Below are 23,490 nucleotides of genomic sequence, written 5' to 3'. Positions count from 1 at the left end.
ACAGTGCTCATCTAACTGCATTGAGGCTGACACCGTATCTCTTTGAATTTGGATCAGTGCCTTCATTTCGGTTAGAGTAGACTGAGAAAAGGTTAAAATAAAAACAACAAAAAACCAGGCAAACATTTCTTCCAGAAATGCTCCAAAAGCCACATCAACTTGTCCCTTAAAACGTTGGTAAATATCATGCCTTGTTACTGGATTTGCATGACTCTAAATACTAATGATTTTGTATGTGCTTTTTTTTTCTCCACCATCAGTAATTGCACATTGACCTGACATGCAAAAGACATGCATTGCAAAAGACACGACCTTACAACATATTTTTATGGCATGAAAATCACAGTTTTAGTGCCTTTTCCTCATTGGGTTGTGATTTTCTGGCAGCAGTTGGGAGAAACCAGCAAAAGAAAAGGTCAAGTACTTCAGTGGCTGCATGCTGGGACTTAGCTGGGGCAACTAAGTAAGTTCTGACCTCGTGGATGGGTGGAAGGGCTGCTGACAATGGAACATGAGATAGAATTAAGTGAAGGAACCTTACATCTCCTGCTATCCCTGCTGAAGTAGGGGTATCTCATAGTTCCCCTTTAATCAGGATTGTAAACTCCCTGTTGAAGGTGCTTCAGAGATGTTTGTGTCCAGCTCCTTAGCTTTGCAGTCCTCAAAGAGGGACTCTTTGAAGAAGTATAGAATAGCTGTGACAATTAAGTCCTTCACAGAGGACTGCACAGACTATTACATATGCTCAGAGACTTAAGAATGATCCTAACTTAATCAGTATAGGTTTTCAAATATGCTTCTGCATTAGGCTCCCAATGGAGAGAAACAAAAATGCTATATATGATGCTAAATGGCATCATACAGGGTCTCATTAGCCTGTTGTGCCTGGAAAACTAAAAAATTAAACTGTCTTGAATGCACTGGAAGCTGCTCCTAGCTACAAAATGATGAAAAGCAATTTTGAAACAAAATTACAGGTTTTGTGCCATTAGGATGATCCTGCAGGACAACACATTACTTTAGTGGGTTTCCATGCCTCTTTACTTTCCTTGTGCTCAGTATGCAGAGGAGATCTCTTCAATTAGGACCCCCATCCCCAAGGAAGAGTTAAGGACTTCACTTGCAATATATTATTCAAGTGCATTGCATACTTTTGCTTTTATATGGTTTTGACCATTTCAGAAAACCCTGGTGGTGGTGGAGAGAGATCACTCATAGCACCTGCAAGGCTTTGTCAAATGCTAATGTCCATTATGAAAGATTTCATTTTATGAATATTAAGATAAAAACCTCTCCAACCAAATAATGGCTGGATAGCTTCAGGAAATAGCACCAGGAATCGCATGAAGGAACACAGGTGCTAAAGAACTACTTCCTATCTTGGTTTAAAGCTTATAAATTCTCATTATTGTACAATAAATTAAACAGTAATCTCTATGGGATAACATACCAACTTGTTCTTCCATTAAAAGTGGATTTACAGCAGTAATCTAAATTATTTCAACAGCATTTATCTAGTTATTGCTTCTAGAGCAAAGTCTGGATGCAGAGTATGTAGGAGAGGACCTTTTGAAAGGGTTTTTCCTAAAAAGTCTTTCATAAAAATCAACCTGAATTGCAGCTTCATATTCACTACTACATTGCTAGACAAACTAAAGACATAGCTCCATGACAGTGTGAAGGTGTTTACTTGGCAAGTATGTCAGAATTAAAAAAAATTAATGGGAAAGAAAAGGGAGCATCTAATCACTATAAGTGACCTTCAGATGATAGATAAAGTTAGAGGGAAAGATACAAGCAAACAAAAACACAGAGGAGCACAATGGGCTAAACTTATCCCAAGTTTAACTCCGGCCAGCTGGCCAGTATCTGGTTGTCAAAATATGTTTAATGGGGAAAGAATGAAAGAAACAAATGAAGTATAAAATCTGTTCTAGAACACAGTACATTGGTTCTGTTTGGTTAAATCAGTATGCCTTCTATAATGCCATTCTTTGAGATCAATTACTCATTATTGCCCTGCCAGTATCAAACTGTGATCCATCACCCTTCTTTTTCCCCCAGTGTTCTATAAATAGCCAATGTGCTATTTTCTTTTGATCACTGTAAACAGGGGTTTTAGGTATTTTTTTTACCTATATCACCATGGAAACAAGATCTGTGTATACATCTATGATTAGTCTTTCTCTAGAGTAAAAGCCTTCATTATCTATGTAAGCTTACAGCTAATTGTTCTACATAAGATATGGGTGTCTTATTCCTACCTACTACTTCGGAAATTCATTTCATGTAGTTGCACATAACAAGCTGTAAAGAGGGTTTTATGAAGCCAATAATGCAGATATAATACTTAAGGAATTCCTTTTGGATTGGATATATTTATTTTTCCAAACATTTTGTTTGAGAGAAAATGAGATTGCTATCTGCTGTTTCCTTATTTTTTGCAGGAAAGCAAAGGGTTGTTGACTTCCTCTCCCCTCCCTTCCTTCCTTCTTTCTGAAGGTACTGTACTCATCTGAAAAAAAAAAGAGAACGAAATGATTGTTCCTGTTCTCCTTCTTAAGTCATTTGAAACATTGTCCCTGCTAGTTTTCTAAGTTTACTGCAATCTCTGCACGGGGGGGAGGGAGACAGCGGGAGAGAGACACAGATATTACAAACATCAGAGCAGGTAGTGTTTAGGGCAAGACTCCTTCCAGCTTCAACAACTGGTAAGTTAAGTAAATTGCTTTTATGATTAACTCTTTAAAAGTGCAATACATATATCTGTGTTAGTATTAAGAAAAGGCGTTAATTAGATACATATTTAACTGATAAAAGAGTAATAACCATATGCATTAATAAGCAGTCTATTTACGCTAGAGATACCTATAGTCTGGTTTTTAGATACTGGTGCTATTACCATATGGTTTAACCTAAGCAGATAGGAAAGTATTTTCTAATGAGGTTGATAATATTCACAATACAATCTCCTGTGAATTTTGCGTATATAAGTCCTGCCACGAAAATCTTGTTACAGGCTTCACTAACTTTATCCCAACAGTTTCAGCAAAATTGCTAAAATACAGAGAGGAGCTGTGTCATATGGGAATCAATGTATTTCATTTATCATCTGCCAGTACTGAAGTCTGCTCCAACACACCAACCTGTGCTATACTGGGAGAAGAATTACTGGGGCTGTTTTTGTTCCCTTCAAACTGCATTGTGTTTAGGATTACACATGTTTATCTCTAATCATCTGTGTATATGATTAGTCTAGGAACAATGACATTTAGGAGGTGGTAAGATGGTTCCTGGATCTCACTTGGAAAAAAACAAAACAAAAGAAAAAGTTCATGTTGTGCAGTACATAACAGCACTGAGGCTGATCACCCACATCAGTAATAGGATGGACTCAATAGCATATCTGTTTGCAAATTTTTAGACTTCAATAATGTTTTTCATGTTGATCATAAATGCATCAGAATGATCAGAATTGCCATGTGAAATGAGTGACTGAATGCAAGAGCAGGTTTCAAATATTGCATGAGAAAAATCCCACCCTGCACACTTTTATAGAAGCAGAATGCAGACGTGGGGCAAGAAATAGGACAGGTGTCCATTTCTTTCCAAAAAGAGAATTTGCTCATCTTGTGATTAAGTGTTTCTTCAAGGTGCTGCTCTCTGAAGTGCAGGCTGCCCACAGCCCAGACAGAGAGGCTACAAATGATGGGGAGATATTGCAAAAGGCTGTCAGGCAGCTCCAGCTGCCCTACTCCAAATCCTGCTCCCACCAGGGTACCTGGGCTGCTTCCGCCCTGGGACAGCCTCCTGCTCTCAGCCCTTACTGAAACAACTAGTGGAAAGGACTTTCTGCCTCCCTCTATCTGGTGTCTTTCTACAGGTTTTTCCATAAGAAGGAATGATCTGCCACAAATTCAGCCCAGTTTCTGGGTAAGTTTTGCTTTGGGAGCAGCCAAAGGCGGTTTTGCCAAAGGAGATGGAAATAACTTGCTTCGTGACCTCTTTAGCTTAATGTTGCCATTCAGTCTAGTTTGGTACGAGTCAATTATTTATTTGGTTATACTTAACTCACAAACAATTTGTTATCTGCTAATAACAAATGTCCGCCAGATGTTGCCGTGAAAACCATCGGCCACATCTTCCCCTTGAGATATCTGGGTTTATTTTTATGTGACTATATACTGATTCAAATTAAAGACATGATTTGGACAGCTATTTTGACAGTTACATGTCAAACACCTGGAATCCCAGTTTTTACATCAAGTGAGACTTATAGGAGTCTTCCAAACACACAGAGAAAATTACATAAGTTCTGTGTTTGTGGTAGTATTTTCTTCAAACTGCAGGAAATTAGTCTGGATTGCAATCACTTTTAAGTTTTTGGTCTGGTTGGTTCAAAAGTTAAGTTTGCCACATAGGTGAAAGTAAGCTGCAGCTTTTAGGTCCAGGTTTTATTGCTGAAGATGATAAACATTTGTGCTTTCTTGATTTAGATCATATATACAATAAATCCTTTATCTGAGACATCGTCTGAAATATATAAATATGAACAAATTTGTTCAAATCATAGTAGGTGAACAAAAGCAGTACATACTGTTTTAAAACCCAATCCCCAATAATGAGCACAGAGAAAACTTTTTAAAAGGAATGCTTAGTAATTTGACAGTAAAAAACAGACCTTGAATTTTGAATTTCATTCTTATAATTTACCTGTTAGGTTTATTTTACTTTTGAAAATATATCTTTGCAATCCTTTGGAGCTTATTTATTTTCACTTTGTATAATTTATTGTCAGAACCACTGTAACGTGATTTAGTGCAACAGGAGCTTGTAACAGAACTAATATCTTTCTTAAGGTGTCAGAAAAAATATTTTTTGGCTGACATGTTATTCGTACGTCACTGAGATATTTACAGCAGAGAAAGGCATAGTCTGAGTCTCTACTGGGTACAGATTTGCTACTAGTTTACAGCACAAATTAAATATTTATGCAATGAATTTTCAGTTATTCACCCCAATGTTTGTGAGAGACTGGACTGTTAATGGTTAATGACTCAGCTCTTAAAATTATAAGCCAAGAATAAAAAGAGACAATTTGTGTTTATTTTGCTTAAGGTCTTACTGCTTCTACTGTAATAGACATATTTATGTATATAACATAAATAAGTAAATGATAAGTCAGTGTATGTATTTCCTCAGAGAATTATTTAAAGCCATTATTTCCATTTGATGTGTTCTCAATTATAATGAAGTAAAATATAGAAGATTATAGCTTTTGTTTGGAAATAGAAAAATAAAGCTATAACAGTAATGGCAGAGAGGTTACAGAAACAATTTGTAGCCTGTGGAAATCCCAAGTTAATAGGTCTGGTTCAAAAAGTATAGAAGCTAAGAGATGTCTTTCTATAAATGTCATTGCCTTTTTATATTTAAAACCAGCTTCTTTAATGTGCAAACTACTGAGACTTTTTGGATACAGAATAGTAGCACTGAGTTACATTCCTAGTAACATTTTGGCATGTCTAATGTACACTTTTGACCAGGAGATAACTTTAAGCTTTGAATCCCAAGGAGGTGTTGTTTCTTTTTGTTGTTGTTGGTTTTTTTTTTTGTTGTTGTTGTTGTTGGGTTTTTTTTGGTGGTTTTTTTTTTTTTGTTTGTTTTTCATTCTTACAAACAAGCATATCAACAAGAGCCTTGTTTAGGACTATCTGGGTGCAGAGCAGAAAGTGATGGTTTGAAAGACATGATGTGCATCTCACAAACAAATGTAGCATCATGTCTTTAGGGTGCTGTTCCTAGTAGTGCCAGAGAGATATACAGGATTTAGAACAGGATAAGCATTAGGAATCATAGAAGCAACCCAATTCAAGCCCCATATGATGAGACAGAAGAATATTGATTTCAGACAGAATTTACATTGTTTTCAATCTTTGAAATTGCAAAGACTCAGTGGTGCAGAAAGGTAGAAGAGTGGACTGCTCCACTCTTCTGGACATGTCAGCAGAATCTAATCAGAAGACACAAAAGAAATAAAGGCTGCATAAGGTATTGGGGATTTTCTGTAGCTGTGCTGAAAGGACACAAATCAATGGTGTGTAAGGCAACATCTTATTTACTAGTTGATAAAAATGATCCATAGTTTTTAAGCACCAATGCCTGTTCTTCAGTACCAAGTGATCCAATCAAACTGCTCCTTCAAACAGACCTTATATGTGCTGTGAGACTGCTACAGATTGTTGTCAAATTATTCATTTGTTTGATGGATTAATTTTATAACCCAGCAAAATTTTAAAAAAGAAACCACCTATTAGAACAAAATAGTTACTTTCTTCTTCTGCGCAGTAATTTTCCATGACCTAGCTTACATTCTCAGAAGATCACTAAAAAGAAAGGAATGTCATCTTGGAGAAGAAAGACATATAGAGACACAAATAATGCAAAGCCTTTGAAAAGAAAGAAACAAATTCAGGGGGGAAAAAAAAGATGGGATTATTTTGGCTGAAAATTTGCTATTCTGAAATTGAGAATGCAGCTTTCCATTGCTGTAAAAATTCAGTGGCATTTTAAAAATGATATTCAGATTTTTATCCAGTGAAGAGGCCTAAGTTGATCCCCAGCAATTATTTAAAACATGCATTGAGTTGCATGCTGGATGTGTATTTTTTGTTTATATCTTCCAGACAGGTACTAGTCCTTCTTGCTTGACTTCTAAAATACTAATGATCCAGTGAAAAATATTACTTAATGTTTGGTTTAGATCCTTCCAAATGTAAAAACGTTTTCCCTTGTTTCTGTAAAACAAATGGTTTTATACATATTACTGTGCTCTTGATAAGTGAAACACAGTATTTTCTTTCTCAACCAACAATTCTTAATGTATTGTAAAAACTGTAATGTCACTGATAGTAATTAAGCTAAGTAATCACGTAATAAAAGAAAATATTTTTGTGCTCTGGATGTTATGAGAAGAAATTATGTGAATAATTCTTTTTTTCTTTTTACTTTCATTTCTAATTTCCTGCTTTTGATGTTAGAAAAGACCTGTTATTAATTATTTAAATGTAGGATGAAAATGCCACCCTATTTTTAATTTCTCTTCCTTTCGTCCGTCTTCTACCATGGAAGCTAAAACACTAAGACATTTTCCTCTTACTTCGTGGATGTACAGTAATTAATTTGATTTAAAGGAAAAATCTTAGGTAAGACGTGTGTTTCCTGAAAACCTATTTTTCCCTTGTCAATCTTCAAAAAAGTAATCCTGAAAACACCCAACTTTTCATCTGCATATGCTCATTAGAAGCACTAGAATTCAGAGAACACTGAATATGAAGTTGATGATTGGTTTAATTACTAAAAGTGATAAGTTAGTCTCCTACACTGATAACATCACATTTTACTAAGAGCTTGAGACAGGTAAAAATGATTTAAAATTGAAAGCAAGGCTGTGAGAAGGAGCACACATTTTCAGCTGTTCTTCTTGGATGATGCTGTAGTAGAAGTGACGTTACTGCACAGCAAGGCCCACACAGTCCTCTGTCTGCAGGCCTGATGAAGAATAGACACCATCTAATTTTCCCTGCATGGAAGAATCTTGGTCTTCCCACAATGGAGGATCAGATGTGGTGGCTCTGGGAGAGAACCATGTGGCTTTGCCCCTTCCTGTTCTGACACCAGCCCCTCTGATAAGCTACAAGTGTGTTGGCTGGGAAGGACAAGATGAGTTCTAGCCTTCCTTTAAATTTGTTGCTATTGCTCGTTGTGAAAGAGCCCCTTATACTTCAGTCTTCCTTTTTTAGGGTTAGACCCTTTCTGCAGTGATGAAAGACTTCTTGTTTCATGGTGGGCTCTATCCTGGATCTGCCACTTAAAAATTTTAAATTGGAAAGAGTATGTACTCTTACCAACACGTAATACACGGGATCTAAAACAAATCGAAAGGTATCCAGGATGGATGTGTTGGAATGCAGTGAGTATTTCAGGTTTAGTTTTTTCTCTGAGCTGCTTTCTAGAGCATATAGCATTTCAGCTTTGGTGTTTCAGCTCCAGATAAAACTTATTTGAGAGTATTATTTGAAAAGGCGGCATCTGTCATACAATACTTCCAGTTAGCATAATATTTTTCTACTAGTCTGCTTTTCCTTAAAAGTATTTAGAGTACATGTGCAATGAAAACAATACCAGGAGGTGGAAAAGGGAGGAATGACCTGTTTTTAGAGCATCTGTCAGCTTCTAAGAACCAGCAGAAGTAGTCTGAGGCATCTGGTAGGCACGAGCCCACCCTAGGTTAGTTCTTTAGTGCAGATTTCTGAAGCTGTGAAGATCATCCTGTATTTTTCCAAAATCATTGTCCTGTGATAGGAATTCCATGAAAGTGTAGAGGACCTCCTGGAAGAGCCACCTGACAACAATTTGTTCATAGGTTCACCAGAAACTAAGCCCACCCATTTACAAATTAGAAGATATTTTTTCTATAGAATCACAGAGCAAGGAATCACAGCAGTATGAATGCTATATCAAACAGTTTTCCTGCATAATGCTGCACTCACAATACAAAGTTACCAAGATTTCTGGAAGAATTTTGTGTCTGTAGGCAGCATTTTGTCAGGATGTCACAGAAAGAGTCACATATATTGGAGGAACGGTGTTCACCAACTCCTCTTTCCTCTCCCAGAAAAATGGAAATACCAGTCTTTCATTTCAAACACATTAATTGATTTTTTCACATCCCACAGAAAGTGAACCCCACTTAAACTTCAGTCACGGGTAAAGAATGCAGTTGAATGGCTATTACTTGATTCTGCAGGATAGGGATCAAGACTCAGGGTTCACCTGAATGACTTGCTGCAAGAATTTTGACTAATTTGTTTCCTGCTAAAAAACAATGAACAGGCTCCCACTGGAAGGCAATGAATCTGGTTAGGACAGTGAATCATGACAGAATTCAATCGGTAATGTTTCTACGCTCAGACCAGAGGCTTACCTGCTATTCCCTCTAAAAGACTGCAACAATTCCTATTAATTTTTCCATGTTTTTTATGTGATACTTGTTTTTTCCAGGAAAAAGGTCCTGAATAGAATGATTTGGGATGGCGTTGTGGAGGTATGGGCAGGGATTGGTAGAGAGAGTTATATTAATACATAAAGTGATTTCTTACATAACTTCATTTTATGATGCTAGTTGGCCATTCTTAGTCATGCTGCTGAGTCACAGTGGTTTGATGGGGTTTTTGGTTTCCTTTTTCTTGTGATGAAAATCTGAATTGAGTTAGTATCCAGAGCATCACTTATGGTGAAGGAAAGACTAGTCCTAGACTGGTTTGGAAAATGTTCAGAATTTCAGGTTTCAAACTATATTGATTTTCTTCTTACTTTTTTTTTTTTTTTTTTTTTTTTTTTTTTGCCAAAAAATAATTGCTTATTTATTTGTGATTCTAGTCTCTGTTCCAGTATCTGCTGGTGCTACTTGGTTAAGTCTGAGCTGTCTTTCCCACTCAATATGCTCGTTTATTGAATTCAGTAAAATTAGCATTTTAAATCTGTTTCAGTTTAAAATAATTAACCTCAAGAATTATTCCCCATATTGACCAAATGCATTTGTTTTCTAATTGAAGAAAATTGTAGAAGCAAGACAGAATTTGTTTTGAATTTCAGATTTTCTGTAGTTTCGGCAACAAACTAGTGCTTCTTTTTTAAACTTTCTACAAGTTAACAAAATCATTAAGAGCAAAACGCAGGATGTGTTTTGGGGATCAGAGAAGGAAAGTATTTTTGTTGTTCAGTCAAGGAAAAGATTCAAGTTTGGCAGCACAAGTGAAGGGCAAAGGCAGAGAGTATCTTAAACTACTTCTTGCAGGCACTTCATATGATCAGACAAAAATGCCATTCTGTGCTGGAACTGAAGAAGTAAACACATTTCTCTTCAAACTAAATAATTTAAAAAAAATTAATCCTCACTGAATGAAATTGTGAGATGTATGTGCAAGTGATAATTTTTCTGGACAATAAATACATATTCAGTGCATTTTTCAAAGCTTTAATAGAAGTTTTATGCTCTGGCAGTTTGGAAAGCAGAACTCCATAATCACAATGCAGATATATCAAAAGAAGTTCCTTCCAATGGCTCAGCAATTTGCCTTAAGAGCCTTTTTAAACGCTTTCTTACTGGTAAGATTCTTATTTTTTTCTTGTAGGGTCTCAACAAAATAAACACAGTGGTGTCCTAAGAACAGCACTGATATGTCTAATTCCTTTACTGTGTTTTCTGTTGTACTTAGGTTCAGAGGGAAATATCTAAGTCATTACTAAGCCAGCTTAATTACAAGTGAGTAATACAGGCTAATAAGGATTAATCAGTCTTTACAACCAAGCAGCTTTTCCAGCAAGAAATCTGCTCAGTCTTCAGCTGAAATAAAATGTACTCATCTTTCCTAAATAAATAGGAAAACATTATCTGGTGATTAATTTTAATAAATAGACACTAAGATAATTGTTTAGTAGCAGATATGTTTTTATAAATCACACACACACACACACACACACACACACACAAATATATACTCACTTCTGTCACTTTGTGGGTGGAATCCTGTTCTTTCAGTTCTTGTAGGATATAACATGTCTTACTGAAACACATGGTACCTACCATTTTAGAAACCTTCAGTTTCACTATGAGTTTTGAATTGTGTGAAACAAGGAATTGAGCACAAAATAAATACAAAAAAGCAATGGTTCTGCTGAGGAGTAATTATACTCTTCCATGTTTAAAAAAGCCTAACCTTTCATTAAAACTTAATCTGTTTTGGAAACTTTTTACAAAATCTCTTCCATGCAATCCTCTAATCCCTTGGCCCTTTTCCAATCATGTGTACACATTTTATCTGGTCCTTTCTTTTTTGAGGTACATGCGATGCCCATAAGGTGCCATTAACTGCTGATGGGGGAGCCAGCTGGCTGGCTTGAAGAACCAAGCTACCTTGGTTCTTCAGCTTGAAGAACCCTTAGCTACCATTTAAGACAACAAAGATATGGGAGGAGAACAGACCATCTCTCTGGCCTCCATATAGGTGATAAGGACACTGGGATTACAGTAGGAAGGAAAGCTCAGTGTATTTCCTTTTTAAAGGTCATGAATGCCAGTGAAATGTTCGCTTTCAAAATAAGAGCTCAAATAGGACAGCACGAGGGTTATGGAAGGGCATGCTTTTTTGATCATTCTAATTTTGGATGTTCTTCATAGCGCCGTTATTTTTCTTAAAATAACAGCTCAAACCCTTTCTGTTCTGTTTATAGTGTTTAATGATTGTGCATTGTAGGTGGAAAGATTATACCCAAAGTGTTCTTTAAGGACTCCACACTCTATCCAACATCGCTATTTTACTACAAAATCCTTCCTAATATTTGTATTATTCATTTATTATTTTGTTCACGCTGTCTCTTTTTATATCGGTATATAGAAGAAAAAAACCCTAAAGCTTCATGGACACAATTTGAAAATGTTCCAGATGAAAAACTATTAACACATAGGATTTCCACAGTGCCAAAACTGCATTAGTTTAATTTGCATTGGCAGATATGGGATAGACAGGAAACAGGGATGGAGTGATAGGACTTTTATAAACAATGATTAAAGTGACTCCACATACTTTATAAAGGCAGGGACACATCCATGGTTCCAGCCTACAAAATGAGATCGCCTTATCCACTTAAGAAAAGGAAGAAATTTGTCTAATTGTCATCACCTCACAGCAGTCTAATCCCAAATCTTGTTCTCAGCTACACCCCAGATATTGCATAATTATTTCAGTGCAATACAGATGATGTCAGAGAGAGAATTAAGCAGGCTGCTTAGGATGAGAGTTGTTTAACTGAGTAATTAACTGAGCTGGCCAATCCATCATTAATTCCAATGCCTAGTGAGGGCAGGATCAAATTGCATTTCCACCCTGCCTTCTGGCACCAGTTAGACTTTGCATGTTTGAAACTCTTCTGCTACATGTGCCGCAAATCTCACCATTACGGGAAACCTGATCTTGTCAGCCCTGAGCTTTGAGCAGGCTCTGAAAACTCAAGATACCTATGCCCAAATACTCTCAGGAACCAAGTCCTGTAAGAATACTTATATTAACTGAATATGCACTGACAACATCAAATTTGGAGAAAAATACAAAAGCCACAAGACAGGAGACTGGTTAACTTCCCTCCCAAGGAGTTTGGACCCACATCTCTAACCTCTTAGGGGAGCTAGGGGAGTTGAGCCCTGCCTGAAGCCTGAGCTGGTCTCTCTGGTCTCCTTCGGCTGGAATTGGGCCTTTAGGCTAATAGAAGTGCAAGTGCCAAGGGCAGGGAGCAGGGGGAAGTCAGATGTGATTGTTAGGGGCTGCAGACTCCAACCCTCTGGAGTCTGGACTCCTCCCAGGCGTAACTTCAGGTTACAATCTGTTTGTAGGAAGATTTTTAAGATGCCTGAAGATCAGGCTGGAAAGCTGACATAATATGCTTTCCTGTTTCTTGTATTCTTCCCAATACCAGTGTCTTGGGTGATCTATACTGCTAGCCTGAGCTGACATGCCTGCTTTGACACCCTCCGGTGCCTCACCAGAAGCTCGGCTCCCGCTAAGCTAAGTTAGCAAGCTTCTGCGGAGGAACGGCGAAAGGCAGGAGGCGCGGCCGGAGCCCACCCTGCTGCGGGCAGGCAAGGGGCGGGCCTACACGGTGGAGCCAGAGGCCTGCCCCAGCGGCTGCGTGTTCGCAGTGGCTTGTGCTCCGACACAGGTTTGAATTCCGTGTCAGTACCAGCAAATCAGGCAGATGCAGGTGCTCAGCTGAGGACGTGAAATCTTGGTCCATTTACACACTGTAAGACCATTTAATGTGCTGTGCCTTGCAGGCTCCCATCATGTGTAGCTGTGGTTTGGGGTGGCTTTGTGTAAAGAGGTAGCACTTCAGAGTCTGTTGACTTAACATTCATTTCATTATGCAGGTTGTCTCTGTGTTGCTGATCATTTTAGCAAACAGAATAGAGAAATAGGGAGTGAACAACAGACAGAATACAGAAATTAAGAGGGAAGAAAAGGACTAAGAAAAATCATGAAGAGGAAGGGGAAAAAAAAAAAAGGAGAAAGAAGGATAAGAAAAGAAAAATAAAGATCCAAACCAGCACTCTAAACTATACTCAAAAACAACATTGTTCATGACCTGAAATAACTAGAGAGGTCCACAGGGCTAAGTACTGCTAGAGGCATTGCCAGTAAGCCCCTTGGGTAGATGGTCTGTGGGTAACCCAGACATACTGCTCTGTCACCCTTGCCCGCTCCCTTGTTAGGTGGCAGAAGGGTAGAGAGAATGGCAACAAAGGCGTCTCTAGAATAAGGACAGAGCACACATAAAAGTAACAAGAAGGATAGCAAACCATTTTGCTAAACACAACTAAACACTGGAGAGAATAAGTCTGCAGCTACCTCACTACAGCATCTGTCAACCTATTTTTGGTTTAAATTGAATCAATTCAAACATGGAACACAAATTATGCCATAAACCCTATAAACACAACTGATGCCACAAACAATACCCCAGCTTTGGCAGGCTACATGGTGGGACTGCTCCAGACTTTCATCAGAGGAAATCTGAAAATCTTGTTTAATACTTTGAGTAGTTATCAAAATAAAAATTATCTGTAAATTATGGAAAAGTGAATGTGTATAATTTTGATACTATTTTAAGGCATTTCCTCTATTATAATGAACACCAAAGTAACTATACTCCTGTGAAAGTGCTCATAGTGTCTTGCTCACTAAAAATGAAAACAATGAAACGAATACAAGTTACACACAAATCCATCTTGATTTCAAAGACAGTGCAGGCAAATGTATATGTTTGACTTCTGCATTTCTCAGCTAATGTACAAAAGATTATTCAAGTTAAAATGTTAAAATTTGGGAGAAGCAAAGACAATGAAAGGAGAATATTTCCACTGCACAGTTTCCTTTGAGAAGACCCATTTCTTTGTATTGGTGACACCTCCCAGACAATATTAATGCAGCTATGCTGGATATGAAGCCCTTAGACCAGAAGGAATATCTAAAATGACTGAACTTCAAACTAGAAGCTAGGATGATACCAAAATAGCAAATGAAGATAAAAAATAATTTAATAAGTAAGATGTCCTTGAAAGTTCATTACTTGTTGTATCTATTTACTGTGTCATACCAACCTATCAGATTTTTAATCAACTAACTTCCTTTGATTTTCATTAAGCTTGTCTGCAAAGGTTGCCACCTGCTGACATATGTTCTGAAGATAAAAGTATTTTTTTCATTTGTTTGAGGAATAGATGGGCTCCTATCTCACTGAGCAACAGAACCCATAAGAAATCATAAGGGAAACTGTGAGAAGTACTTTCAGGTGCCATTGGAATTCTTCCCACAGGCCTTAATGAGGTCTGATTATGTCCTGTGAAGAATTACAAAGGTTATCACTTTTATTTTACAAAGTATTCACTGAGAGAAAAACCTCACATTTGTTGATGGAAAGAAGAAGTTTTATCCTGAAGCCTGCTACCAGCAGATGAAGGTAATTTCCCAGGGAGAAGTGAAAAGACAGTGATCTTCTTAGTACTATCATACTAATGTAGGAAGAAAAAACCTAATCTGTTCCACTTCTCATTTTCAGTCATTCCAGATCATGTTCATGAACAATTGCTTACTTATTTCTAATTCCAGTTCTATTAGTGATGATAATCCAAAAAGGGAAGAGAAATATTTATGGCAGTATCTTTATCGTGATAGCACTCTCCATTTAAGCAGATATACACCTTGTAAAAGACATGGGATGAAACCTTATCCCCATAGACAATTAAGTTAATGGTTAAATCATGGACTTCCTTTGACATCTCACTTCAATGCATGTGAGACTGAGAAAATAAGTGTTTGTAGAAGTGGTATTGAAAAATATTTGACTAAACTCAATGACTATTATTCCCAGCTCAGGTTTGTTTTTCTGAAAACTTCCTCTATATTTGTGTCTCCTCACCAACAACTGCACTCATTGATTTTGAATACTTTCTACAAATCCATATTTTTTTTTACAAGGTAGTCCAAATTTCACAAGGTAGTCCAAATTTTTGTCTTCTCCCAGCTCCAAACTATGACAGAAGAAGAAGTTTCATTTAAAACATAAATAATCTTTTAGGTTAACTTCAAACATTGTAGCTTGAAGGCTTATTTGGGTGTCTTAATACATACTTAGTTATAAATGCACATAATATGCACAGAGTTTAGATAGATTGAATTTATTAACATACACTCCATATGTGTTAGTGGGGTCCATTTTTCAAATGTTCTACTTGAAATGTGGATATTTATGCCTGAAGAACATGGATGGAGAGTGCTCCTTGCAGTGGCTTCTCTAAAGAATAGGATGGTAGGTTTGACACTGATTTTAGAGAAATTCAGATATGGGCATTGACATGTTTTATTACCTTCTGCCTACAAGGATTTGTGCTTTCAATGAAGGAAGATAGCAGGGAAGATTGTAAGGAGGGATGAGATGTGTACTACCCAAAATACTTGGTTACCAGTAATGGACATTTTCACCTTAGTACAGGTGTTCTTGGCATTTTCAAAGTCTGACAAATAAGTTAAATCTGTCTAGATTCAGTAGGGAGCACTTCACTGCTGAAATGAAATTAATTCAGTATAATAAAATCCCTCAGTCAGATCCTGAGACAGATGCAAGTTTTGCATAAATAGCAGATGAGAGAAAACTATGTAAATAATTTTCTCCTTAGTTCAACAGCTGTATAACTGAATACATTTAAAACCAAAACATGTTTGGAAGAGCAGACTGAGAGCTCATTAAACCTATTAAGATAATGATAATTATTGCCATAATAACAGTTGACAAGAATCAGTGATTGAAAAAACCCCCAGCTGGTTGTTCAATAAAGCTGAAGCTCACCAACTGCTCAACTCCAGCTCAAGAAATGTAATACTGTTAAGTTTGTCAGGAATCCTTGCCACATCCAACAGAAAGAGCTGTTAGTTTTAATTCTTTGCTTTTAGACAGCCATATTTCAGGCCTCAAAAGGAGAGCAGAATTGCACTTTTACATGGCGTGGTTTCTGCAGTCCTACATGTTCAATTAACCATAGAATTTCTCTTCCATTTTGGCCCCTTTTGACTTATTACACTTTGTGTGTTTCATCTTCTTCTGAAAGAGCAAACATAAGTAACCCATTAACCTTTGTCATATCTCATTCACTCCTCTTAGCCTTGTTTCTGGTTTTATGATTGCGTTGCCCAGGAGAAAAATCAGAACAGTTGTAGTCGCTGTTCAAATTGGAGAAACTTCATAACCTCCCATTTTTATGGCTGAATATGTTATTAGTCTATAGACAGAAAATACTTTTGTCCAGGAAACAGAATCTTGATTCTACAGAATTCTTAAGAAAATTTGCTGTTGGCCCCACTACTGGATATTAACTGGAGGTATTTGCTTGTAGAGTGAATAGCATTATTTACATACTTTCTCTAATCCTTTGTCTTAGAAATGAGTGGACATGAGAGGGTAAATGGTGGTTTATATTCTGCATTAAACTCTCTTCCTCTTTCATGGAAGTTAACAAGAATATTAGCTGCTGCATAGAAATTCCTCAAGAACTATCCCAACTCACTCTAATTTTTCTTGTTTTGAAAGGGCAGAAAGAGCTAATTTGTAGTTCTATTCTTCAAAAATACTGTATTTCCATTTACATAAAGAAATAAAATTTGAGGATGCTTGTCTCTTCTACACAAACTGACTTTAGTTCTAGAGTGCTCAGTTTAGTGGGCACTTAGTTTATGTGGAAAGGCCAATACAGCATGGAAATCTCTGTCTCAATGAGTTTCCAAACCAACTTTTCAAACCTAGTAGCTTATCTATTACTGATAAAAGCTAGAATTTTATATGAACATCCAATGTTTAGAATCACACTACATTTTAAATAATAAGTTCTGCAGAAAGAAAGAAGTTTAAAGTTCTTATATAGGAAACACAAAAGGTCCCTAGGTGATATTTGAATTTTAAAATATGGAAATAAAAAAAATATTAAAATAATGCAAAAAAAATTAAGTTCAAACTCCCTGGTGTTGAGTATTAAAATGACATCTGCTACTCTAGGGTCAGGTGGAAAAAGGGTACTGTGGACTTGTACTAAAACATTAAAGTTCTCTGTTGAAGCTGTTTAAAGAACAAGAGACTCTTCCCTCAGTATATTTTGCATTGGGGTAAAACCTGTTGTCTCTTCTGTGGTTTCCTCAGAACTCATATTTTTGTGGAATTAAGTTCTGGACATAGTTCAAATTAGCAAGATGTTTCCACCAGAATGAAAGAAGAAATAATTAATGTGTATATCATGGTGGTTTCAGGAGTAGAAAAACCAGCAAGGTGATCCATATGTAGGCTTCTCCTTTCCTTTTAAGTCCTCTTGTGTTGGATTATACAGCATATCTCTGATTGTGCTTGTTGCTGACTATAAACACTTTCCCTTGTAGGACTGGTCCTGTGATGCCTGTAGCTGTGGCCAGTGGAATAAGCCCATATGCTCAGTGAAAGCAGTCAAAGGTTAGTAGTGCAAGGAAAATGTTTCTTTCTGGTAATTTCAAGGGGTTCTACAGCTCTGTGTTCCAGAAAGAGTGAAACGTCGCACAAAACTCTGTGCGGAAGAGGGGAGTAACTGGCAGCCAAGAAACAAGAAAGCAATTAGAAACAACTCACTGTCATTTCTGTGTACTTTTGGCAGCATTTCAATAATCCAACAAAAGCAGTAAAGAACATAGCTGGGTCCTCAATTGCTATGCACTTTCTTAAGAAATTTGTACCCTTGTTACTGGGGAAGAATGAGACAAAGTTGGAAGATGTTTGAGGCACATACTTTATAGGGAAGATTTTTATCTATAAGCATTATGTTCAAATTGTGTGAGTTTACTCTGCTAAAAAGGAGTTTGAAAAGCATTTTTTTTTTCTTTTGGAAATAAATTGAGGATTTTTCAATACTTGGGGGATTCCTTTCCCCTTCTCCCTTTTTAATAAGCCAAACCTTTGTACCCAAAGAGTTTTCAAGATCTAACTGTTCCTTATTTTGACTAGAGACCTAGGGTGACAAGGAAACATTAGGATAAATACCCAGTAGAAGTTCTCTCTGATGAAACATACACACATATATTACATATATATGTATGCATGCACACAGACACATAGTGTGCAGTTTTGAGTACCGCGTTATATGAAAGATATAAATAAAGATGGTGAAGGGCCTTGAGGGGATGCCCTATGAAGAGCAGTTGAGGTAATTTGTCCTTTTCAGTCTGGAGAAGAAGAGACTGAGGGAAGACCTCATTGCAGTCTACAACTTCCTCATGAGGGGAAAAGGCAGGGCAGGTACCAATCTCTTCACTCTGGTGACCAGTGACAGGAATTGAGGAAACAGCCTGATACAGTGTCAGGGGGACATTTGGTTTGAATATCAAGAGTAGATGTTTCACACAGATGGTGGTTCAGCCCTGGAAGAGGTTCCCAAGGGAAATGGTCACAGCACCAAGCCTGACAGAGTTCAAAAGCATTGGGACAACTCAGGTTGTCCCAGGTATGTGGTGTAATGCTTGAGGGTGTGCTGTGCAGGGCCAGGAGTTGGACTTTGATGATCCTTGTGGTTCCCTTGCAAATCAGGATATTCCATGATTACTTGAATTGATATTGTGCATATAAGTGTGCACTATTTCCAGTCAGTGCGCTAGTGACTGAAAGTAGTATTGTGGTATAATTGTGAGATACGTATCCAAGTTGTAAGCAATTATTTTTTCTTTTCCCTCTATCCAATGTGGTTTTTTGAGTCATAAGTTTATATATCCTTCACTTTTTCCTTCAGTTAGTCCTCCTTCTTTGGGAGTTATTTGATGATTTTGTCTAAACTTTCTGTCTTAGAATTTTGTCACTGAGCCTTTAGTTTCACACTTTTATCTCAAAGATAATTACTGAGTCTACAGAATTAGAAGGAAACAGTCTGCAGAAAGTTTTTTAAGATGCCTTCTCTTGCCCATGGCGTTAACTAGGTCACAGAGATGTGCTTTCACCTATCTTTGGAAGAAGACTTATCCAGCATGGAACTTCCTAAAATAGAAATAGGAGTGTGTTTAGTGCTCCACTCACCTTCTTGCTCTCCACCCAGCATTTCCAAGAATTATGTTATAAATAGAATCAGCATGTCAGAGATGATAGAGGGAAAATGTGTCTAGTTTTCCAACCTAACCTTTGTCTGGTTGGCTAGATACATGCACACAAACACACACATTTATATAAGTGCATCCCTCAGAACTTATGCAGAGAGAAAACTGGAGAGGCCAAAGCCCAACTCGAAGTTAATCCAGCTACTCCCACAAAAAATAGCACAAAATGTTTTCATATATATATTCACATTAAAAAAGGGCCAAGGAGAATCTTCATTCTTTGTTGGATGTGGGGTGACACTTAGTGTTGAATGATGAAGAAAAGGCTGAGGTACTTTGTGCCTTCTTTGCTTCAATCTTACGTAGGCAGACCAGTTGTTCTCAGGGAGCTCAGGCATCTGAGCTGGAAAACAGAGACAGGGAACCAGATGAAGCCCCCATACTCCAAGGGGAAATAATCAGCAACCTGCTACAACACTTAGACCCACACAAGTCTGTGGAACTGATGGGATCCACCCAAGGGTACCAAGGAGGCTGGTGAAAGTAGCTCACCGAGCTACTTTCCGTAATTTACCAGCACTCCTGGATGTCTGAGGAGGCCCCAGTTAACTGGAGGTTGGCAAATATGGCTCCCACCTACAAGAATGTTTGGAAGGAGGATTGTGGATCAGGTCATCCTGAGTGCCATCACACAGCATGTATAGAGCAGCTCAGCAGGGGATCAGGCTCAGCCAGCATGGGTTCATGAAAGGCAAGTTCTACTTCCCACACAGGACCTCCTTTTATGACTCAGTGGAAGAAGGAAAAGCTATGTATTCTGTCTTCCTGGACTTCAGCAAAGCTTCTCACACCATTTCCCGCAGCATTCTCTGGAGAAACAGACAGCTCATGGCTTCATGGGTGCACTGTTTCCTATGTAAAAAAATGCCAAGATGCCCTGGTCTGGAGAGTGGTAGTGAATGGAGTTACATCCAACTGGCAGATGACCACCAGTGGTGTTGCCTGGGGGTCAGTACTGGGCCCAGCCCTGTTTAATGTCTTCATCGATGAATGTGGGGATCAAGTGTACCCTTGCTAAGTTTGTGAGTTACTCCAAGCTGGATGGGAGTGCTGATCTGCTGGAGGGCAGGAAGGCTCTGCAGAGGGATCTGGACAGGCTGGATCGTGGGCTGAGGTTCAACAAGGCCCAGTGAGGTCCAACAAGGCCAGTGCTGGCTCCTGCCCTTGGGTCACAGCAACCCCAGGCAGTGCCACAGGCTGTGGCAGAGTGGCTGCAAAGCTGCCCACAGGAAAAGGAGCTGGGGGTGCTGCTGACAGCAGCTGAACATGAGCCAGCAGTGCCCAGGTGGCCAAGAAGGCCAATGGCATCCTGGCCTGCACCAGCAATAGTGTGGCCAGCAGGAGCAGGGCAGGGATTGTCCCCCTGTACTCAGCACTGGGGAGGCCACACCTTGAGTGCTGTGTCTAGTTTTGGGCCTTTCACTCCAAGAAAGGTATTGAGGTGCTGGAGCATGTCCAGAAAGGGCAATGGAGCTAATGAAGGGTCTGGTTCACAAGTCCTGTAATGAGTGTCTGAGGGAGCTGGGGTTTTTTAGCCTGGAGAAAAGGATCCTCAGGGTAACATTATCACTCTCTACAACTGCCTGAAAGGAGGTTGTAATCAGGCAGGTATTTGTCTCTCTCTTCTCCCAGGTAACAAGTGACAGGACAAGAGGAAATGGCCTCAAGTTTTTCCAGGGAAGAAACCTCTTCACTGAAAAGGTGGTCAAGAACTGAAACAGGCTGCTCACAGAAGTGATGGAGTCACCATCCTTGGAGGTATTTAAAAGATATGTAGATGTAGTATTTAAAGACATGGTTTTGTGGTGGATTTGGCAATTAATGGCTGGACTTGATGATCTTAAAGGTCTTTTCTAATGAAAGTTTTCTGATTCTATGACTCAAGAAGGACAAGGGAAAAGGTAGCAGCCTTTAAGATTAACCAAAACTTATAACCAATGTTTTAGATGAACCACAATTTCAGATTAAGTTCCCCATATGATCAGTTTAACATAAAATTTTGCCAGGAGAAAATTATTAATCTGCCTCATCACATTGTATCATCAGATATGCTCAGAGCATTTTTAGGTGTCAGTTACTCTGGAGTCCCAGGAGTTTTGTTGACATCAGTTTTATATTTAGTTTTATACTGGTGATTTTGCCCACCTGTTTAGAAACAAACAAACAAACAAAAAAAAAATCTTAGATAAAGCCTGTTAAACTAAGTGTAATTTGGAGAGTTGTCAAATGTCTTTCCTCCCCCAGATCTGCCAGGCAAATATCTCTGTGATTAAAACAAAGAAAATAAATTAATCTCCGCCTTCTTATTACAATACAAAGTGCGAGCAGCCAGGAAACATGGCGCAAAACCTGATGGTACACAGTGTCCTTAGATCACTTGGCCATTGTTTTCTCTCACAGCAGCACATGTTAATGATACAAAGAAGTTTAACATTTTTTGGCTTTGGCTTTTCATGTCACAACCATAATAAATGTGCATATTATTGTTTGTATTGCCATATCCTTTAGATGCACCGCCAATTTCTAGAGCCTGTTCATGCACAGCCAAGGACAGAATTTTGCCCACAAACAGACTGACTGAATAAAATCAGGCAGAAACATTGCCATACTGGTTCATCTGTGAAGTAGTGTGTCACAGTACAGGATGTTTATGTTGTAAAAATGTTGTGTGGGTCAAATCTGTTACAGGAAGACCAAAGTTTTTTGCTTTACACTTACCAGTTTGATTCTGCTTTAAAAGGCCTTTGTCCTGTATGGACGTAAGAAATCCTTAGTCGTATTTATTTAAAAAACCCAACAATCTTCAAAACAATAAAATGGTCAATAGAATGTTAAATCCAGAAGAACATGAAGAAATAAACAGATTTGGTGTTTCTTTTGCTTATTTTAAGGAATTTGGGCCACAGAGAAGAAAATTGAATATGATGAAAAACGAAGAAACAAGTTTTAATATGGACAATGCCCGAGCCTCTCCCTTCTCCCTCTGCCTGCAGCCTCTCAGCCCCGTTACAAAGCCACACAGAACAACGCAATTTGATGAAGAATTTAGAGCACACCTCTCACATTTCCGCTATGGTCCTCCTCCTCTTGAAAACATGGAAACATTCCAGGGGTCCTTGGAAGGAGGGTCTCGCAAACGCAAGAGCATGCCAACAAAAATGCCTCCTTCCATCACCCTTGAGGATTCCTCATCATCACCAGATCGACCTGAGGATCACAATGACATAGGCTCTTCCAGTCTCCCCTTGGTGTTCCAACAGCCAGCTCAGCCCAAGTACAGTTCCCAGATGATCGACCTCTGCAACTTTGGTTTTCAATTCTACAGAACTCTGGAGCATTTTGGAGCCAAACCCATTAAGCAAGAACCAGTGAAGCCTAACACGGCATGGCCCGGTAGCCCAGCATTCATGCAGGCTCCTTACCCTTATTATCCTAAAGTCCACCCTGGCTTAATGTTTCCTTTCATTGTACCACCAAATTTTCATTTCAGGAACCCTTTTCAAATGAAAAGACCTCCAGAACCACCCTTCAGGAGGACTGAAGTAAGAGAAAGTGGTGAAAACAAACAGAAAGTGGAAAGAGTAGATGTCAACCTTCAGATAGATGACAGCTACTATGTTGATGTGGGGGGTGAACAGAAGCGCTGGCAATGTCCCATGTGTGAGAAGTCCTATACATCCAAGTACAACTTGGTCACCCATATCTTGGGTCACAGTGGCATTAAACCACATGCTTGCACCCGATGTGGCAAGCTTTTCAAGCAGCTGAGCCACTTGCACACGCATATGTTGACACACCAGGGCACTCGGCCGCATAAGTGCCAGGTGTGCCACAAGGCTTTCACTCAAACCAGTCACCTTAAAAGACACATGATGCAACACAGTGACATCAAACCTTACAACTGCAGGATCTGTGGCAGGGGTTTTGCCTACCCCAGTGAGCTGAAAGCACATGAGTCTAAGCATGAGAGTGGACGAGAGAACATTTGTGTGGAGTGTGGTCTGGACTTTCCAACTCTGGCCCAGCTGAAGAGACATCTAACCACCCACCGTGGCCCTATACAGTACAATTGCACAGAGTGTGATAAGACCTTCCAATACCCAAGTCAGCTGCAAAACCACATGATGAAGCACAAAGACATCCGCCCATACATCTGCACTGAATGCGGCATGGAGTTTGTGCAGCCCCACCACCTAAAGCAGCACTCCTTGACTCACAAGGTAAG

At 38.6% G+C, this 23,490-nt stretch overlaps 1 protein-coding gene across 4 annotated transcripts in view; it reads left to right on the top strand.

Moving 5' to 3' along the window:
* Positions 1 to 2,585: 2,585 nt before the first annotated feature.
* The window catches only part of ZNF366 (zinc finger protein 366), a 33,228-nt gene continuing 12,323 nt past the window's right edge, over positions 2,586 to 23,490 (top strand). The window contains exons 1-5 of one of the 4 annotated variants that reach the window (XM_041426886.1): positions 2,610 to 2,711; positions 3,884 to 3,933; positions 17,535 to 17,604; positions 20,898 to 21,023; positions 22,157 to 23,485. In XM_041426886.1, coding sequence (XP_041282820.1) covers positions 21,003 to 21,023; positions 22,157 to 23,485 — 1,350 coding nt within the window. In that variant the 5' untranslated portion in view covers positions 2,610 to 2,711; positions 3,884 to 3,933; positions 17,535 to 17,604; positions 20,898 to 21,002. Of the gene's footprint in view, positions 2,712 to 3,883; positions 3,934 to 17,534; positions 17,605 to 20,897; positions 21,024 to 22,093; positions 23,486 to 23,490 lie in introns of those variants that run through there. The other 3 variants (XM_041426884.1, XM_041426887.1, XM_041426883.1) reach the window with 3 other exon arrangements.

This window comes from Onychostruthus taczanowskii, unplaced genomic scaffold (genome assembly GCF_017590055.1).
Source record: "Onychostruthus taczanowskii isolate IOZ18803 unplaced genomic scaffold, ASM1759005v1 scaffold96, whole genome shotgun sequence".
Taxonomy (NCBI): Eukaryota; Metazoa; Chordata; class Aves; order Passeriformes; family Passeridae; genus Onychostruthus; species Onychostruthus taczanowskii.
The sequence above is the reverse complement of the archived record's forward strand: the minus strand, read 5'-3'. Positions and strand labels throughout refer to the sequence as shown.